The sequence below is a fragment of the Loxodonta africana genome, chromosome 18, assembly GCF_030014295.1.
Source record: "Loxodonta africana isolate mLoxAfr1 chromosome 18, mLoxAfr1.hap2, whole genome shotgun sequence".
Lineage (NCBI taxonomy): Eukaryota > Metazoa > Chordata > Mammalia > Proboscidea > Elephantidae > Loxodonta > Loxodonta africana.
In genome coordinates, this window is record NC_087359.1 from 30,643,709 (window position 1) to 30,663,462 (window position 19,754).

General features: G+C 50.3%; 1 protein-coding gene across 1 annotated transcript; it reads right to left on the minus strand.

The window, feature by feature from the left end:
- Positions 1–934: 934 nt before the first annotated feature.
- Positions 935–3,611, minus strand: SPPL2C (signal peptide peptidase like 2C). The gene has a single exon (XM_003414513.3). It carries the CDS (start codon positions 3,428–3,430, stop codon positions 1,364–1,366), a length of 2,067 nt encoding a protein of 688 aa, XP_003414561.1. The 5' UTR covers positions 3,431–3,611; the 3' UTR covers positions 935–1,363.
- Between the last annotated feature and the right edge of the window lie 16,143 nt (positions 3,612–19,754).

Genomic DNA, 19,754 nt, shown 5'->3' on the forward strand with positions numbered 1-19,754 from the left:
GTACTTAAGTCACTTGCTTAATGACACACTACAGGTCAGCGTTAGAGCCAATTTCCTGGAGGGCAGCCTGGCTCTAGAGCTCTAACCACTGTACCACACTAACTCTCGGGTACAGTTCCCTTGCCTGCAACATAGCCTCCTCTAGGAAGAGTTTGTTTGCTTTGCTTGAACACTGTAAAACACACCATATGGCCTAAAAAACTGTGGGGTCCTCAAGAGGTCATCTTGTTCATGCCCCTGGCTCCAGGTGGTTGTGGTATTATGAGTCCCATTTTGCAGATGAGACTACAGAGGCCCAAAGAGGCTAAGAGGCTTGTCTGTTATCCAGAATTGGTGAGGCAAGCATGAGAACTAGAGCTGGGTGTCCTGAATTCTTCTGCCCTGGCCCCAATCTCTCCAGCCCGTTTGGAGAAAATTCTTGGATTTTTTCTTGTCAGTTCTCTACTCCTGACCTTCCCTTAGCTAGACAACAGCCTCCCATGGTGCCCACCACAGGGTGGTGTACACAGCAGGTGCACACTCACTGTCTGTAGATGGAACACACTGGGCTGGGTGCTGGTGTCTGAGAAGCCTTGAGCACAGATGTTTAGTAGAAAGAATGTGAGCTGAGGCTTCAAGGATGCTTAGGAATTTTCTAGTGAGCCAGGGAGCCAGCTATTTCTGTCTGGGATGGGAAGGGCATTACAGCCAAAGGGAACAGCATGTACAAAGAGAAGGGAGACCACATGGCATATTCAAGGAACTGCAGTGGTTCCGTTGGACCCAAGCATTGGTGAAAGATGGGCCCTGAGGCTGGGGTGCGGTGGCAGGGACATGATGGAGGCTGTCTGCCAGGCTAAGGAGCTGAGACTCTGGCTTGGGAAGGGAGAGTAGGCTGGCAGGGAAGAGGGGAAGCAGCTTCTCAGTGTACCCTGGGGGCAAGCCCTGATCTTGCTGAGTGCCTTCATGCAAGTCATATGCCCTCAGTTTCCCCCTCTGTACAACCTAGGGGTGGTTGTTGCCGTTGAATCAATTCCTACTCATAGGATTTTCAAGGCTGCGACCTTTCAGCAGATCACCAGCCCTGTCTTCTAGAGGTACCACTGGGTGGGTTTGAATCACCAACCTTTTTGCTAGTAGTCGAGCAATTGACTGTTTGCACCACCCAGGGACTCCAATTTGGAGATGGTACTAGCCAATTCCTAATGAATATCCAGGCCCTGTGTGGACATATTCCCTGGTCACTGCTTCCTTACAGCCCTAACAAAGGACTTGGCTCCATTGGGTAGATATGGAATCTCTTTAATGCCCTGATTTCTTGTTGCCATACGTGGCTTTCTTTGCTCTGCGATATTCTGCCAACACATGCCTCGGTGGCTCGGGTTCACAAGGAGGCCTGGGTCGATACGCTCTTCTTCACCTTGAAGCCCTTCCTCTTGTGCAGTCCTGTCCAGGGCAGACTGGCCTCATGGGCCTGGGCCTGGGCGTGGGAATGGCCCAGCTCTGAGGGGGGCGGCATCAGCGGGACTAGCGGGATCAGCATGGCCACAGGCATCAACGGCATCAGCTCCTCCGAGGCCCCAGGGGAGATGGGGGGAAGCTCATCAGGGTCCAAGTTGGCATCGCTCCAGCCCTCGGAGCTGTCACTGTGGCCATCCGCCCCCATGATTTCATCCTCAGATATGGTGACCTCGGCTGTGTCCTCTCCAGGGCTGCTGTCTAAGTCCACTGCCCTTTGGCCAGTGGCCTCTTCAAACTTGTTAGCTGTCTGGACATCAGCCCTGTCCTCCTGCTTCTGCTCAGAGCCAGCAGCAGGGGCTTCATGGAGCCCTGCCTTGGCCCGGGCAGGTGTCTTTGCTCTGCCCTGGCCAATCCAGAAAAGGCTGAGCTCTTGGCGGCAGGTGGCCACAGCCAGGCTGGTGAGCAAGGTGCTGGACACTAGGTAGAGCAGGGCAGGCTGGCCCATCTGCATGAGGACCATGGCAATAAAAGTGACCAGCAGGCCCACAGCATAGGCCAAGGTACAGGCCACAAAGTAGACCTGGTGTGAGCTGACTAGGACATCAAAACGGTGACAGTAGGCCACCAGGAAGCCGGGGACCACGATGTCACCAAAGCCAAGGATGGAGAAGGGTTGGTCACACAGAGTCAAAGCTGAGAAGCTTATCTTGGGCACTTTAAACACCATGGGCAGCCTCTCATGGCTTGAGGAATCCGCTGGGCCCGTGGCCACTTCCACCATCATGCTCTTGCCAGTCCTGGTGAAGAAGGGTGTGATGAAGACAAAGAAGACGTCGAAGGCCAGCAGGACCAGCAGAAAGGAGGTACAGTTCTTGAGTGTGGGTAGCCGCACACGCTGAAGGACAAAGAGACAGTAGGCCACACCCAGCGTGTCCTGCAGGAGCCATGCCCAGCTGTCCTCGTTGCGGTAGGCCACCCAGAGGATGGTCATCACCATGCACAGGCCAGCCAGCAGCAGCAGGGGCAGCTGCAGACAGGCCCGATGGCCAGGCAGGGGCTGCTGGCGTTGCTGCAGGGGCAGGTGGCGCACCAGTGGGGACAGGCAGCTGTAGAGGCCAGTGCCAGCGCCCAGGCCAAAGATTCCGATCATGACATAGACAAAGCAGTCATAGAAGAAGTAAAGCAGCAGCACGATGGAGCAGGACATGGTGACCACTGCACCTGTCATGGCTGGTGTGAAGTCCACTGGTGCATCCTTGTCATCTTCCACCTGCCCCCGCTCGGCTGCCACCACTTCCAGCTGATGGTGACCGCCAGGCCCCCCTCCTCCTCGAGCCCGGCGCCGCTGCAGCTGGTCAGCCTCGGTCAGGCCGGCCCAGTAGCCACCCACGGCCACGGTGCCTACAGCCAGGATGAAGATGACCACCATGTTGTAGTCGAGAATGGGCTCTGGGGGTGCGTACATGGCCACGCGGACGATAGAGCTGCCGTGAGTGTGGCTGAGGATGTCCAGCATGTCAGTGTAATGGAGCACAGCCACAGGGATGGTGAGGTGTGGCAGGGGCTTGTGGGGGTCCTGGGATGCTGGCGTGGTGTCTGAGCACTGCTGCCTGCTGGCCCGGCTCACAATGAGCAGCCCGTGGGCGCCTTGGCCCTGAGCCAGCCAGCCCTTGGCATGGAAGCTGCAGTTGCCCCTCATGACCATGGCGGTGGTGTGGCGGAGTGGCTGCTGGCTGGGGGAGCTGGGTGGGGCCTGGTGGAAGGTGTCCTCGCCCGGGCACCAGGGTGCCATGGTGCCATCGTGCAAGGGCAGGAGTGGGGCGTGATGCAGGTCCCGTGGCAAGGTGACATACTCGGAGCTGAACAGGACACAGTAGTCCTTGCTCCAATTCTCCGACACCACATGGACCACGGCGTACTCTCCCTGGGCCACGGTGCTGGTTAGGAGGAGGAGGAAGCCCACGGGGAGGAGGAAACCCAGGCACGCCATCCTCCTCAGCCACCTACTGTTGTGTCCTGCTGACTATGGCCACTTGACCCCAGTTCCCACTCCCAGCGGGTGGGTGTGGCTCCTTGTCACAGAGCAGCTTTACCTCCTGACCTAGAAACCAGGGCCACACCTACCCAGTCATAAAGCTGTGTCCTCCCTGGGCCCAGGGCACTGGCCTCGACCTAGGATCCTGTCCCCCACCCTGGTTTCTGGGCAGAAAAGACATCTAGGTCCCCACTCTTTACCTGGGACCAGGTAGTTTGAAACAAGAGGTGGGAAGATGGAATTGAATTCTGGCCCTGGCTTTGCTCCTTACCCAGTAGGGACCTGGGCAGACGCTTCTCCTCCCTGAGCCTATTTCTTTATCCGCAAAGAAATGAGGACATTGGACCAGAAGAGTTTCTAAGGCCCCTTGGAGCTCTGACCTCAATGATATTGAGCACTTTTATTGAGCACTTAACTGCATGCCAAGTGCTTTACCTGCCTTGCAAGAAGTACTACTCTACCCACTGAGCCAGAGCTGCCAGCTGTCCTCCAGAATCGGTCCCTGTTTCTACCGGCATATGGCAGGAATTCTTTTCCCAGCATCCCTTGCAGTTAGGCATGGCCATCTGACCAAGTTCTAGCCAATAGAAATTGACGAGAAATGATGTTAGTCCCTCAGGGCTGAGGCTGAAAGACTTGGGGCTCCTTGTCCTCTCTGTCTTATGAGTGAAAACATGGACTGGCCTGTGACCCAGTGTTGACCATGCAGAGGAGGACAACGCCCTTGGGGATGGGAGACACAAAGTGAAAGGAACCCAGGTCCCGGGGTGTTCGCAAGGAGCAGTAGCATGGGATGCTGTTAAAAAGAGATATGATATCCTCCTTCAGCCCTGAATTGCTGTAGGTCTCTTTGCTACAGCAGCCTAGCTAGCCTTACCCTAATACACCCACTTCATGGATGAATAAGCCTGAGGCCCGGGAAAGCCCAACTGGACCCAGCTAAGAAGGTTTTTTTTTTTTAAGAAGGTTAGAGGCTCTTGTGTTGGTGACATTGCTGGTTCTCAGCATCTCTCAGATGTCTTGAGTTGGATTCTGGCCACATTCCCCATCTTTCGCCTGAAACTGGACAGATTTCCACCTGGAAAGAGAGAGCTCATACAGTGGCAAGAGTTGGATTTGGAGTTAGGAGCCCCGGCTCTAGTCCTGCGGCCTTCTGCTGCTGCTCTGTGGCTGACGTCTTCTCATAGGTCACTGAAGACCTCCTATCCATGCTTCTCCAGGCCACCCTTAGACAGGGCAGTGTTGAGGAACGGGGTTGTCAAGGCAGTTAGTGTGTGTGGGAAGCACCTTGAGACTCCCGGAACCAGAAAGGAGGGATTTGGGGGCTGATGCTGGTGACTTCCCCCACGTGTCTGTCAGTTTGTCATACTGTGTGGGTTTGCATGTTGCTGCGATGCTGGAAGCTATGCCACTGGTATTCAGATACCAGCAGGGTCACCCATGGAGGACAGGTTTCAGCTGACCTTCCAGACTAAGACAGACTAGGAAGAAGGACCCAGCAGTCTACTTCTGAAAAGTATTAGCCAGTGAAAACCTTATGAATAGCAGCAGAACATTGTCTGATATAGTGCTGGAAGATGAGCTCCCCCCAGGTTGGAAGGCACTGGAAAGATGACTGGAGAAGAGCTGCCTCCTCAAAGTAGAGTCGGCCTTAATGACGTGGATGGAGTAAAGCATTCGGGACCTTCATTCACTGATGTGGCACGACTCAAAATGAGAAGAAACAGCTGCAAACATCCATTAATAATAGGAGCCTGGAATGTATGAAGTATGAATCTTGGAAAATTACAAATCATCAAAAATGAAATGGAATGCATAAACATCAATATCCTAGGCATTAGTGAACTCCAACAGACTGGTACTGGCCATTTTGACTTGGACAATCATATAGTCTACTATGCTGGGAATGACAACTTGAAGAGGAATGGTGTTGCATTAATAGTCAAAAAGAACATTTCAAGATCTATCCTGAAGTACAATGCTGTCAGAGATAGGATAATATCCATACGCCTATAAGGAAGACCAGTTAATACGACTATTATTCAAATACATGCACCAACCACTAGGGCCAAAGATGAAGAAATAGAAGATTTTTATCAGCTGCTGCAGTCTGAAATTGATCAAACATGCAATCAAGATGCATTGATAATTACTGGTGATTTTAATGTGAAAGTTGGAAACAAAGAAGGATGATCAGTAGTTGGAAAATATGGCCTTGGTGATAGAAACAATGCCGGAGATCGAATGATAGAATTTTGCAAGACCAACGATTTCTTCATTGCAAATACCTTCTTTCACCAACATAAACAGCGACTATACACATGGACCTCGCCAGATGGAACACACAGAAGTCAAATTGACTACATCTGTGGAAAGAGATGATGGAAAAGCTCAATATCATCAGTCAGAACAAGGCCAGGGGCTGACTGTGGAACAGACCATCAATTGCTCATATGCAAGTTCAAGTTGAAACTGAAGAAAATCAGAGCAAGTGCACAAGAGCCAAAATATGACCTTGAGTATATCCCACCTGAATTTAGAGATCATCTCAAGAATAGATCTGACGCATTGAACACTGGTGACCGAAGACAAGTTGTGGAAGGACATCATCCATGAAGAAACCAAGAGGTCATTGAAAAGACAGGAAAGAAAGAAAAGACCAAGGTGGATGTCGGAGGAGACTCTGAAACTTTCTCTTGAGCATTGAGCAGCTAAAGCAAAAGGAAGAATTGATGAAGTAAAAGAACTGAACAGAAGATTTCAAAGGTTGGCTCGAGAAGACAAAGTAAAGTATTATAATGGCACATACAAAGAGCTGGAAATGGAAAACCAAAAGGGAAGAACATGCTCGGTGTTTCTCAAGCTGAAAGAACTGAAGAAAAAATTCCAGCCTCGAGTTGCAATAGTGAAGCATTCTATGGGGAAAATATTAAATGACACAGGAAGCATCAAAAGAAGATGGAAGGAATACACAGACTCATTATACCAAAAAGAATTAGTCGATGTTCAACCATTTCAAGAGGTGGCATATGATCAGGAACCGATGGTACTGAAGGAAGAAGTCCAAGCTGCTCTGAAGGCATTGGCGAAAAACAAGGCTTCAGGAATTGATGGAATATCAACTGAGATGTTTCAACAAGCGGATGCAGCGCTGGAGGTGCTCACTCGTCTACGCCACGAAATATGGAAGACAGCTTCCTGGCCAACTGACTGGAAGAGATCCATATTTATGCCTATTCCCAAGAAAGGTGATCCAACCAAATGTGGAAATTATAGAACAATATCATTAATATCACACACAAGCAAAATTTTGCTGAAGATCATTCAAAAATGGCTGCAGCAGTATATCGATTGACAGGGAGCTGCCAGAAATTCAGGCCAGTTTCAGAAGAGGATGTGGAACCAGGGATATCACTGCTGATGTCAGATGGATCCTGGCTGAAGGCAGAGAATACCAGAAGGATGTTTTCCTGTGTTTTATTGACTATGCAAAGGCATTCGACTGTGTGGATCATAACAAATTATGGATAACATTGCAAAGAATGGGAATTCCAGAACACTTAATTGTGCTCATGAGGAGTCTGTACATAGATCAAGGGGCAGTTGTTCAGACAGAACAAGGGGATACCGATTGGTTTAAAGTCAGGAAAGGTGTGCGCCAGACTTGTATTCTTTCACCATACCTATTCAGTTTGTATGCTGAGCAAATAATCCGAGAAGCTGGACTATATGAAGAAGAACGGGGCAACAGGATTGAAGGAAGACTCACTAACAACCTGTGTTATGCAGATGACACAACCTTGCTTGCTGAAAGGGAAGAGGACTTGAAGTACTTACTAATGAAGATCAAAGACCACAGCCTTCAGTATGGGTTGCACCTCAACATAAAGAAAATAAAAATCCTCACAACTGGCCCAATGAGCAACATCATGATAAACGGAGAAAAGATTGAAGCTGTCAAGGATTTCATTTTACTTGGGTCCACAATCAACACCCATGGAAGCCACAGTCAAAAAATCAAAAGACCCATTGCATTGGGTAAATCTGCTGCAAAGGACCTCTTCAAAGTGTTGAAGAGCAAAGATGTTACCTTGAAGACTAAAATGCGCCTGACCCAAGCCATGGTATTTTCAATCACATCATATGCATGTGAAAGCTGGACAATGAATAAGGAAGACAGAAGAATTGATGCCTTTGAATTGCGGTGTTGGTGAAGAATATTGAATATACCATGGACTGCCAGAAGAACAAATAAATCTGTCTTGGAAGAAGTACAACCAGAATGCTCCTTAGAAGCAAGGATGGCGAGACTGCTTCTTACATATTTTGGACATGTTGTCAGGAAGGATCAGTCTCTACAGAAGGACATCATGCTTGGCAGAGTACAAGGTCAGTGGAAAAGAGGAAGACCCTCAAGGAGGCGGATTGACACAGTGGCTGCAACAATGGGCTCAAGCATAACAATGATTACAAGGATGGCACAAGACCGGGCAGTGTTTCGTTCTGTTGTGTATGGGGTTGCTATGAGTCAGAACTGACTCGATGACACCTAACAACAACAAAGCTGATGACTTGTGTTCCAGGCTGCCCAGTGCTTCCGCCCACGTACTGCCGCCCATGTGCTCCCTGCCCACGTGCTCCCACCCTCATTCTCCCTGCTCATTCCTCTCTACTCAGTGCTACCTTGTGCTCCTTGCCTATGTGCTCCTGCCCACATGATCCCTGCCTACTGCTCCCTGCTTAGTGTTCCCTGCCCACGTGCTCCTGCCTGCATACTCCCCACTCAGTGACTCTCCCATGTGCTCCCTGCCCATGAGCTGTCCTCCTCCACCTCCCTGGCTGGCACTCAGCTGCTTCTCTCCGATGCTGTGACAACCCCCACCCAAGATGAGCCAGTGACCACCACCAGTAGATCAGCCTGGTGTTCTATTTCCCAGGCAAGCTGCCTCTCTGATGCAACTGTTGTTTCAAGACAGGCCTCCTCTCCCTGAGGCCCTGACCCAGGTCTCTGGGGCTGGGGAGCGGGGGGTGGACAGGCACAGAATCTCAGCTGCAGGTTCGTGCCCCACCCCAAGTCCCTCACCCGAGTCCCCAGATCCAGCTCTTGCACCTGGACACCTGGTTCCCTGACTGCCAGGGTCTCCTGGCCTTACAGCTGTGCTCTCTGCCCAGAGCCTCCTGTTGGAGTGGCCCAGGTCCCTCACTGCTTGTTCATCCTTGTCATTCAGGCCTCAGCTCCAACAGATCTTTCACTGTTACCCACCCACCCCCCCGAAAAAAAGCCCCCTTCTTAGAACGTTGTTATCACAGTCAAGTTTTATTTTCTTCATTGCACTTATCACCCTCTTAGGTTTTTTGTTTGTTGATGTGATTACTTGTTTATTTTCTGTCTCCCACTGGTCAAACATAAGCTCCATGAGGACAGGACCTTGTCTGTCCTATTCACTGCTCTTGGATTCTAGAACAGAAGTTGTTGTTGCCGATGGGTGTTGTCGAGTCAATTCCAACGCATACTGACTGCATGTGACAGAGTAGAACTGCCCTATAGAGTTTTCTAGGCTGGAATCTTTAGGGGAGCAGATCACCATGTCTTTCTCCCGAGGAACCACTGGGTGGATTTGAACCGCCAGCTTTCCATTAGCAGCCAGTTAATGCTCAGGAAATATGTGTGAGATGATGATCGTGTGCACCCTGTTTTACAGTAGAACGAACAAAGACTGAGGGCAGTCAAGGAGCTTTTCCAAGTGGTAGAGACTGGATTCAGATCCCAGCTGCTAGGTGGTGGCACTTCTGGCTAACCCTGTATGGCTCTGCATGATGTGTCAGGGGACATGCTGTCGACCTACTTGCCTGAGATGGTTGGGACTGGGTAGGAGACTGGTGCGTTGAAAAAGTCAATGAATCCTCCAGAAAACTAATGAAACTAATAGAAGAGTTCAGCAGAGTATCAAGATACAAGACAAACATACAAAAATCAGTTGGATTCCTCTACACCAACAAGAAGAACATTGAAGAGGAAATCACCAAATCAATGCCATTTACAGTAGCCCCCAAGAAGATAAAATACTTAGGAATAAATCTTACCAGAGATGTAAAAGACTTACACAAAGAAAACTACAGTACACTACTGCAAGAAACCAAAAGAGACTTACATAAGTGGAAAAACATACCTTGCTCATGGATAGGAAGACTTAACATTATAAAAATGTGTATTCTATCAAAATCGATCTATACATTTAATGCAATTCCGATCCAAATCCCAACAACATTCTTTAGTAATATGGAGAAACAAATCACCAACTTCATATGGAAGGGAAAGAAGCCCCGGATAAATAAGGCATTACTGAAAAAGAAGAACAAAGTGGGAGGCCTTGCTTTACCTGATTTTAGAACCTATTATACCGCCACAGTAGTCAAAACAGCCCAGTACTGGTACAATAACAGATACACAGACCAATGGAACAGAATTGAGAATCCAGACATAAATCCATCCACATATGAGCAGTTGATATTTGACAAAGGCCCCAAAACAGTTAAATGGGGAAAAGACAGTCTTTTTAACAAATGCTGCTGGCATAACTGGATATCCATCTGCAAAAAATGAAACAAGACCCATACCTCACTCCATGCACAAAAACAAGCTCAAAATGGATCAAAGACCTAAATATAAAATAAAAAACGATAAAGATCATGGAAGGAAAAATAGGGACAACGTTAGGAGCCCTAATACATGGCATAAGCAGTATACAAAACATTATTAAGAATGCAGAAGAAAAACTAGATAACTGGGAGCTCCTAAAAATCAAACACCTATGCTCATCCAAAGACTTCACCAAAAGAGTAAAAAGACTACCTACAGACTGGGAAAAAGTTTTTAGCTATGACATTTCTGATCAGCTCCTGATCTCTAAAATTTACATGATACTGCAAAAACTCAACTACAAAAAGATAAATAACCCTATGAAAAAATGGGCAAAAGATATGAATAGACACTTCACTAAAGAAGACATTCAGGTAGCTAACAGATACATGAGGAAATGCTCACGATCATTTGCCATTAGAGAAATGCAGGTCAAAACTACGATGAGATTTCATCTCACTCCAACAAGGCTGGCATTAATCCAAAAAACACAAAATAATAAATGTTGGAGAGGCTGTGGAGAGATTGGAACACTTATACACTGCTGGTGGGAATGTAAAATGGTACAACCACTTTGGAAATGGATTTGACGCTTCCTTAAAAAGCTAGAAATAGAACTACCATACAATCCAGCAGTCCCACTCCTCGGAATATATCCTAGAGAAATAAGAGCCTTTACACGAACAGATATATGCACACCCATGTTTATTGCAGCACTGTTTACAATAGCAAAAAGTTGGAAGCAACCAAGGTGCCCATCAACAGATGAATGGATAAATAAATTATAGTATATTCACACAGTGGAATACTACGCATCCATGAAGAACAGTGAGGAATTTGTGAAACATTTTATAACATGGAGGAACCTGGAAGGCATTATGTTGAGTGAAATTAGTCAGTTGCAAAAGGACAAATATTGTATAAGACCACTATTATAAGAACTTGAGAAATAGTTTAAACTGAGAAGAAAACATTCTTTTGTGGTTACGAGAGGAGAGAGGGTGGGGGGGGTATTCACTAATTAGATAGTAGATAAGAACTACTTTAGGTGAAGGGAAAGACAGCACACAATACAGGGGAGGTCAGCACAATTGGACTAAACCAAAAGCAAAGAAGTTTCCTGAATAAACTGAATGCTTCGAAGGCCAGCGTAGCAGGGGCAGGGGTCTGGGGACCATGGTTTCAGGGGACATCTAAGTCAATTGGCATAATAAAATCTATTAACAAAACATTCTGCATCCCGCCTTGGAGAGTGGCGTCTGGGGTCTTAAACGCTAGCAAGCGGCCATCTAAGATGCATCAGTTGGTCTCAACCCACCTGGATCAAAGGAGAATGAAGGACACAAGGTAATTATGAGCCCAAGAGACAGAAAGGGCCACATGAACCAGCGACTACATCATCCTGAGACCAGAAGAACTAGATGGTGCCTGGCTACAACCGAGGACTGCCCTGACAGGTAACACAACAGAGAACCCCTGAGGGAGCAAGAGAGTAATGAGATGCAGACCCCAAATTCTCATAAAAAGACCAGACTTAATGGTCTGACTGAGACTAGAAGGACCCCGGTGGTCATGGCCCCCAGACTTTCGGTTGGCCCAAGACAGGAACCATTCCCGAAGCCAACTCTTCAGACATGGATTGGACTGGACAATGGGTTGGAGAGGGATGCTGGTGAGGAGTGAGCTTCTTGGATCAGGTGGACACTTGAGACTATGTTGGCATCTCCTGCCTGGAGGGGAGATGAGAGGGTAGAGGGGGTTAGAAGCTGGCGAAATGAACATGAAAAGAGAGAGTGGAGGGAGAGAGCAGGTTGTCTCATTAGGGGGAGAGTAATTGGGAGTAGATAGCAAGGTGTATGTAAGTTTTTATGTGAGAGACTGACTTGATTTGTAAACTTTCACTTAAAGCACAATAAAAATTATTTTAAAAAAAGAAAAGTCAGTGAAAGAGGGACTCATTAACACTACATGATGTGAGACGGCAACATTAAGGGGAACTGGGTGAGGGGTATGCAGGAATTCTCTGTTATCTTGGTGACTTTTCTGTCAATCTAGAATTATTCCAAAATTTAAAAGTTTATTTTTACAAAGACACCAACATACTTTATCCATTTTATTTTAATTCCAACAAATAGGTGTATAGTCACTGACCCTCCTGTGGTGGTTAAGGTTGTGTGTCAACTTGGCTGGGCCATGATTCTCGGGGGTGTGGCATTTATGTAATGATGTAGTTTGGCAGTTATGTAATGATGCAGATATCCTCCATTTTGTGATATAACGTAATTACCTCCATGATGTGACCAGCCACTTAGTTGTAAGGGGAGTTTCCTCAAGGGTATGGCCTGCATCCAATATATACGGATGTTCTGACAAAGCTTGCTGGCTTTTGCTTACTCTGGACCCTGCATCTAGCTTGTCATCATCTGACCTCTGGTTCTTGGGACTTGAGCCAGCAGCCTGCTGTCTTACCTGCTGATCTTGGGCTCATCAGCCCCTGCAGCTACATGCATAGGAGAAATCTCCAGCCTGACGCCTGACCCACACACAGACTTGGGACCTGCCAACCTCTACAACTGTGTGAGCCATTCCTTGAGATAAATCTCTCTCTCTGTCTCTCTATACATGTATATGTGTATGTACACATACATGGAGCCCTGGTGGCCCAGTGGTTAAGTGCTACAACTGCTAACCAAAAGGTTAGCAGTTTGAATTCACCAGTTGCTCCTTGGAAATCCTATGGGACAATTCTACTCTGTCTTATACGGTCACTATGAGTCGGAATTGACTCAATGGCAATGGGTTTGGTTTGGTATACATATATGTATGGCACTGGGATATATATATACACACACACACACACACACACACGCTTTGCTGATTTTGCTTCCCTGGAGAGCCCAGCCTAAGACTGGCCTCTCATTTGATTATGGGTCCATCCCTTGGAGTTCCGAGCTGTCTTCCTTATGAAATTCAACCCAAGAAACCCCATCTCCAATTCCCAGCGTGGGATTCTTTAAAGTGAGGGGAGAGCTTAAAGGCACTTGCCAAGTGGTCCACAAACAGAATTCATCTAGATTTCGACAATCTCCTTCTGCCCAACTATTTATATTCATCTCACTCACACCTAATTTGACAGCTAACATTTTTGTGTGACTCATGTGTGTCGTGTCTTTCAATTCGTTCATCTGAGTGTTCATAAGAAACAACTGTCTTTGTTCTCTTCTGTTTCACCCATTAATATAACATTTAATTAGATTACAAACAGTGATTACAATGACAAGTGAACTGTCAGAAACGCTCTTGGGAACAAACACAACTGATGGTGGGGAGTGAACGACTCAGCTGTTGCGGGAGAGATGGGCAGGGCCAGGGGAGGGGCTGCTTGCTGCCCTTCTGGCAGGTTCTGGTGCTTCGGGAAGGGGATGGTTAGGGAAAGGAGGCTCAGCTTATAAACTTCTTATGTAGCAGTGCCCATGCTGGGTGCCCCTCTTTAAATCTCAGCGCCTAGATGTCAACCAGGCAGAAGCCCCTTGTGGAGGCCACCAGAGTAAGACTCCTTCTGGCCCCCCAGCTATTACGTGCAGCCTTGGCCCGTACCTGGCTCCTCTCCAGACAGAGAGTCTCAGGCCCCCACTGGCACTGTCCTCAGGACAGCTCTCACATGAGCTACTCTGAACCTGCCAGACCAGCATGGGCCCAAACTGGGGTCCATGCACCCCAAACACAGCTTGCTCCTGCCCTCCCTTCCTGATCTACCTTGATGATCCTGGGGCTACTGGGCTCCAAGAATTCTTTGGAGGCTTATTTGCTCTGAGGCTCTTCCTGGAGTCCAGCTCACTGAAGGCATCTGGGTGTCTGTTCAATCACTGCTTCCCCAGTCCCCCACCCCTTCTCACCTTAGCTCCAGTCCCATCAGCCCTGGCGTTGCTCCTCTCTGTGGGCAGTTGGTGCCCCTGGCAGTGCCCAGCACAATGCTTTACTGGGTATGAGTCACACGAGGGGTGATGCCATCTGGGCCCACCCCCCAAGCTGTTCCTGCTCCCAGACTCTGCAGCTCCCCTCCCCAGGTTCCACAGAGGACCCGTGTCCTGAGGGCATCCCTCAGTCTGCAGCTCTTGCTGCTCCCTCCCCACTGTGGCCTGGGCTCTCAGGGTTGCTGCCCAAGGCAGGCCAGAGCAGTGTCTCTGCCATCCATCTGGGGTCCTAGATGGTGCCTGAAGCATTTGTCTTCATTCACTCTGGGCAGCTGAGGGTGCAGACCTTGGGCAACGGGTCTCAGCCCCGTGCAGCTGCTCAGAAAGGATGGGGATGGTCTCTAGCTCACCTTGCATACACACACCCTTGCTCCCTGGCCCAGTGTTTCCCAGCTACATGTTCCAGAGATGGTACACAGAGGAGGGCCTGGACCGCCGTCTCCTCTCTCCTCCACTACCCCAGCAAGGGAGGCAAAAGAGGCAGGAGCTCACTGTCCTCCACCCATCCAGGTCCCCGGCTGGTGCTCACCAAGTCTCCTCTTAGGTGTGCTGTGCACAACCCCCCCTGCTGCTCTCTGCCTCCTCCCCTCATTCCTTGGTCCAATGGGCAGATGAGGCTGGGCAGAGGCATCTGCTCAGGACCCCTTGGGAGCAAAAGGGGGTGGAGTGGCACTCTGGTGGCTAAAGGTAGCTTCTGGAGTTATCTCCAAATGATCTCACTGGTTTTTCCAACATACTGGAAACTTTGACATTGGACCTAGCCCAGCCCTCTCTTGCTGAAAAGAAGAGGACTTGAAGCACTTACTTGAGGATCAAAGACCACAGACTTCAGTATGGATTATAACTCAACATAACAAAAACAAAAATTCTCACAACTGGACCAATAAGTAACATATGATAAATGGAGAAAAGATTGAAGTTATCAAGGATTTCATTTTACTTGGATCCACAATCAACACCCATGGAAGCTGCAGTCAAGAGATCAAAGGACATATTGCATCGGGTAAATCTGCTGCAAAAGACCTCTTTAAAATGTTAAAAAAGCAAAGATGTCACCTTGAGGACTAAGGTGCACCTGACCCAAGCCATGGTATTTTCAATCACTTCGTATGCATGTGAAAGCTACACAATGAACAAGGAAGACTGAAGAAGAGTTGATGCCTTTGAATTATGGTGTTGGCAAAGAATATTGAATATACCACGGACTGCAAGAAGAATGAACAAATCTGTCTTGGAAATACAGCCAGAATGCTCCTTAGAAGCAAGGATGGTGAGACTTTGTCTCACATACCTTGGATGTGTTATCAGGAGGGGCCAGTCCTGGAGAAGGACATCATGCTTGGTAAAGTAGAGGGTCAGCAAAAAAGAGGAAGACCCTCAACAAGATGGATTGACACAGTGGTTGCAGCAATGGGCTCTAACATAACAACGATTGTGAGGATGGTGCAGGACCGGGCAGTGTTTCGTTCTGTTGTACAAGAGGTTGCTGAGTTGCAACTGAGTCAACAGCACCTAACAACAACAACAGCCCTCTTTTGACCCTCCCCTAGCCTGCTCAGCAGGATCTGCAGGAGTTGTGGGACTTGTGGGGAGGGAGGAGAGGAAGACAGCAATGTTTCTAGACGAAGCAGGAACAAGCTTGGGGCCGATGGGTGGTTGGCAGCCTGTGGCTGGACTGGTGGCTGGGCTGGGTGAAGGGAGAGGGCCAGGCAGGTCTGAGACCCGCACTCCACACACATTAACTCTTTCATCCACCTCAGCTTTGAATGATGTTTGTCCACAAACTGGGAGGCTGACAAATAGGGGGTGGGGAGGGGCTTGGAGGGTGCAGTGGGGCCGGGAGGGAACCTTACACCGAGCTCCTGTTGCACAATGTCTAAACGTGGAGGTGGGGTCAGACTGACCTCGGTCCTCATCTAGCTATGCCACCTGCTGGGTGCCCTCGGGCAGGTGCCCAGGCTCTCTGGGCTTCATTTTCCCCATCCGTCCAATGGGCACAACAGCCCCTGCCTCATAGGTGGTATGAAGATTAGATGGGATTAACATGTTAGGGGCTCAGCAGTGCCTGGTCCCTAGTAAACCCTCAGTCAGTTGATAGATAGCATTGGTGTACCTAAGATGCAGAAAGCAACCTCCTCAGGGGATTAGATGAGAGGGCCCTGAGAGACTCCCTCAGCTAGAGGCCAGCAGCGCTTCACAGGGCTAGGCGGAGGCTGGATGGGCTGTGGGGAGGCCCGCACAGGCTTCTGGTGGTCTGGGCCACACTGTTTGAAGTTAAGAATCATTTCGACTAGTGGAGGGCGTGGGGAGGGATGGTTGAAAGCCAGGGTGGAAGTGCAGAATCCTCATTGCTCCCACCCAGCTCAACACCTTTGGGCCAGTCCTGTCATCACCATGCACATGTCCTCAACCAGATACTCTGAAACCCTGAGGCCTCCTTGTCACCCCTTCCCTCAAGCTGTTTCCTCAGTCTTGTCCTCCCGAATCCTGAGCCCCGAAGACTTTAGTCAACAGAGGGTGCTGGAGAGAGCCCTGAACTTGGAACTGGAAGTACTGAGTTCTAGTTCCGCCTCTTCAGCCTCAGTCTTCTCAGCTGTAAAATGGGCTGGTTTCTATCTGGTGAGCTGGTTAAGGATTAGATAATGTTCAAAGTGTTGCGTGGCTTGCAAAACAACATACAGATACACACAAGTAAGATATTATTGTCTGTAGTCCAAAACCTCCCTTCTTCCCAAGGCCTGGTCTGCCCATATCTGCTTCCCTCCTCAGTCCTGGTCCCAGGGTGTTTGACCCATCAGCAGCAGAGGCCTGAGGAGGAAGCCTGGAGGGGATGCCAAGTACGCCAGAGCTGGGGCTATGCTGTCACAATCGGGGGAGGGAAACCACCCACATTTTGGTTCTTCCCACGAAGCTGCTCTGTGCCCATCATCTGGTGGGGCAGGGGGTGAGGGAAGGTCTCAAGAAGAAAGAGGCTCAGGTGGGTGGACTTTCAGGGGACTGCAACCTCTGGGCATGGCGTGGAGAATTCTTCCGGGCATGACCCCCACCCTGCAGCTGTGCAGCCCCTCCCCAGTGCAGTGATATGTGTCTGCTGGTCCATCACCCCCACCCACCCCAGCAGGGCCTCTCTCCCTACCTCACCCACAAGCTGAACCTCAGAACAGGACCCTGAGAAACCGGTCTGTGAGACAGAAGCCTAGGAAACATGTGTGACATGGAAGGGTTGGTTCTTTGGGACCCAGATGTCCCCAGTTGTGCCCCAAAGCACCCCTCATCTCTTAGAGTCTCTGGATTGGGAGGGTCCTGAAGCACACCTGGACTGGCCCCTGCCTGCCCACAGACCCCCACCCCCAGCTTCTCTAAAGACCACCAGCCTTGGAATCATCCTCGGATGGAAAGAAGCACCTTCATTCCAGAGCCAGCAGCTCGGAGCTTTGAAGTCGGTTCCTGGCTACGTCCTGACGGTGGCTGATCACCTCTCCCACCTCACCCGGGGCTGGCCATGCTGAGCTGGGCTGGTCTGGGCCGGGCCGGGCCGGGCTGGGCTGAGCTCACAGTAGATGCTCAGAGGGTGCCTGTCGGCAAAGCAACCAAGAGGCACAAGCCGGAAAGAGGAGGCTGCGGCCCCAGCTTGGCCTTTCCAAGGCCCCGTGTCTATGCTCGCACTCACGGAGGTCCCCCAGCCCCACAGGCACCTCCATCCTTGGGATGCCAGCCCTAGCCCCCTGCCACACGCACACACACACCCCACCAGTGTCCAGGGAGAAGCTTGCATTCTCACTTCCTCCATGGGTGAAAGGCAGAGTTTAGGAAGATGTCTCAACCATGGTGGCACAGGGCTCACCGGTCACTTCTGGTCCCTCCTGTCAGGCAGAACCCTTTATTGGATCCTTCTCCCTGCGCACCCCCCCCCACCCCCCGCCGTGGCTCTGGAAGTTGTCAGCCAATCTCTGTTCCGGTGCCCCCTCGGGATACTCTTCCTCCGCTCCAGCTGCCACAGTGGGGTCTTCTAACACACCCACCCTTCACTGCCACCTCATTTCCCACCTCACTGCCCCACCTGCTCCCTGAGCCCATCTTCCCTGAGTTTGTACTTGAAATCTTGTTTCAAGGTCCATCCTGGGGAACCTGAAATAAGACACATTCAAGGTTGCCCCCCTCCCCAACCCCTGACTTTACTTCCTGCCCCCAGCTGACTCCTCCCTGGCTGGGAAGCACCTTGTCTGGCCCACTGCCACACCTCAACTCAGGCTGTGTCCTTCCCTCTCGTCACTAGTCCACGGCCCTTCTCTGCTACGGCTTACCTCCTTACAAAGAACTAAATGGACCCGGGCCAGAATCCTAGGTCCATTCCACACTTGCCCCCTCTACTGTCCCTCAGGGGCTCAGCTAGCATCCTGTCCTTGATGGGGTGTGTCAGCGGTATCAGGTTTCCCAGCCACACAGAGAGCAGCTGGAGGAGGAAAATGGCCTGCACCTCTCTGAGGCCCCCTCTCCACTCAGCCCCAGTCAGTCCTTCACAAATGCTGGTTGAAAAGATAAATATTGTATTTATTTACATGAGCCATCTTCCTCACAGTCGGTACCCCGATATCCCAGGCCCCTGCAGAAACCCCGACTCTGGCTGTCCAGAGCCCTGGATGTAGGGGCCTGTGGGGCTGGGCCAGTCCACACTGTGGAGCATCAGCAATCGCTGGCTGGGCTACTGCCACCAGAGAGCTATGTGTCTGGCTCCAGGCACTTGGGCAGGGAGGGCCAAGGACCCACCCTGTCTCCTGTCTTTGCTAAGCAAACGATCCTGCTCCAGAGGTGCCTAAGCTTGCTGTGCCCAGCAGTGTCACCCTGAAGCCAGTGGGAATGTGTCCAAGTATCCTCTGCCTGCCTCAGAGGGAGGCTGGCTTTGTTGGGAGTGCATCTTGGGCCACCCCAACCACCCCCATCTTCTCACAAAGGGGGAAACACCTAGGAGGGGGAGGTGACAGGGATGGGTTAAGGGTACTGCCCAGTGGGTTAGTGAGGGAGAGCTGGGGTGGCCTGCAGGGTAGCACAGGTCCAAGGGTGTGAGGCAGTGAGGCAGAGCGCTTCTGGTGGCAGGGCCGCCATTCCAGATGAAGTCTTGGTGGCTTGGGAGTGCTGATTTCTAGTGATGTTGCTTGATGTCTGATGATGTTGCCTGATATTTGATGATGTCACCAGGGTTTGTGACCATGTGGCCTCAGTTCCCGGAAGCCTCATCATGGTGGTTCACATGCTGTCACGAGAATTTCCCATCATGCCACTGAGGGGCTGAGGACAGCCCCTGGTCTCTGGTGGGCAGGCCATTTTGTGCTCTGGGAAAAGATCTTTCTTGGAGGGGCCCATGTGCTGCTTTGGGTTTTCCAGCTGGTTCTCCAGGGAGGGCTGGAACAAGGGGGAAACAGAGGCCCTGGGCCCATCCCAGTCCTGTTGGTTATTTTCCACTTATCCCTGGCCCAGACGCCATCCAGTCTTATTAGCCCAGAACTTCCAGCTCAGCTGGAGGGGTGCACAAAAGGAGCCCCCCAGGCTCTCAGTGGCAGCTGCTCCTGGGGGGCGGAAGGTGGAAAAGGCAAACGGGGCAGCCAGTTGAGCCTAGCAATCACCTTTCCCAAACACAAGTCTTGAGGGCTGCTCCAGGCCCTCCAGC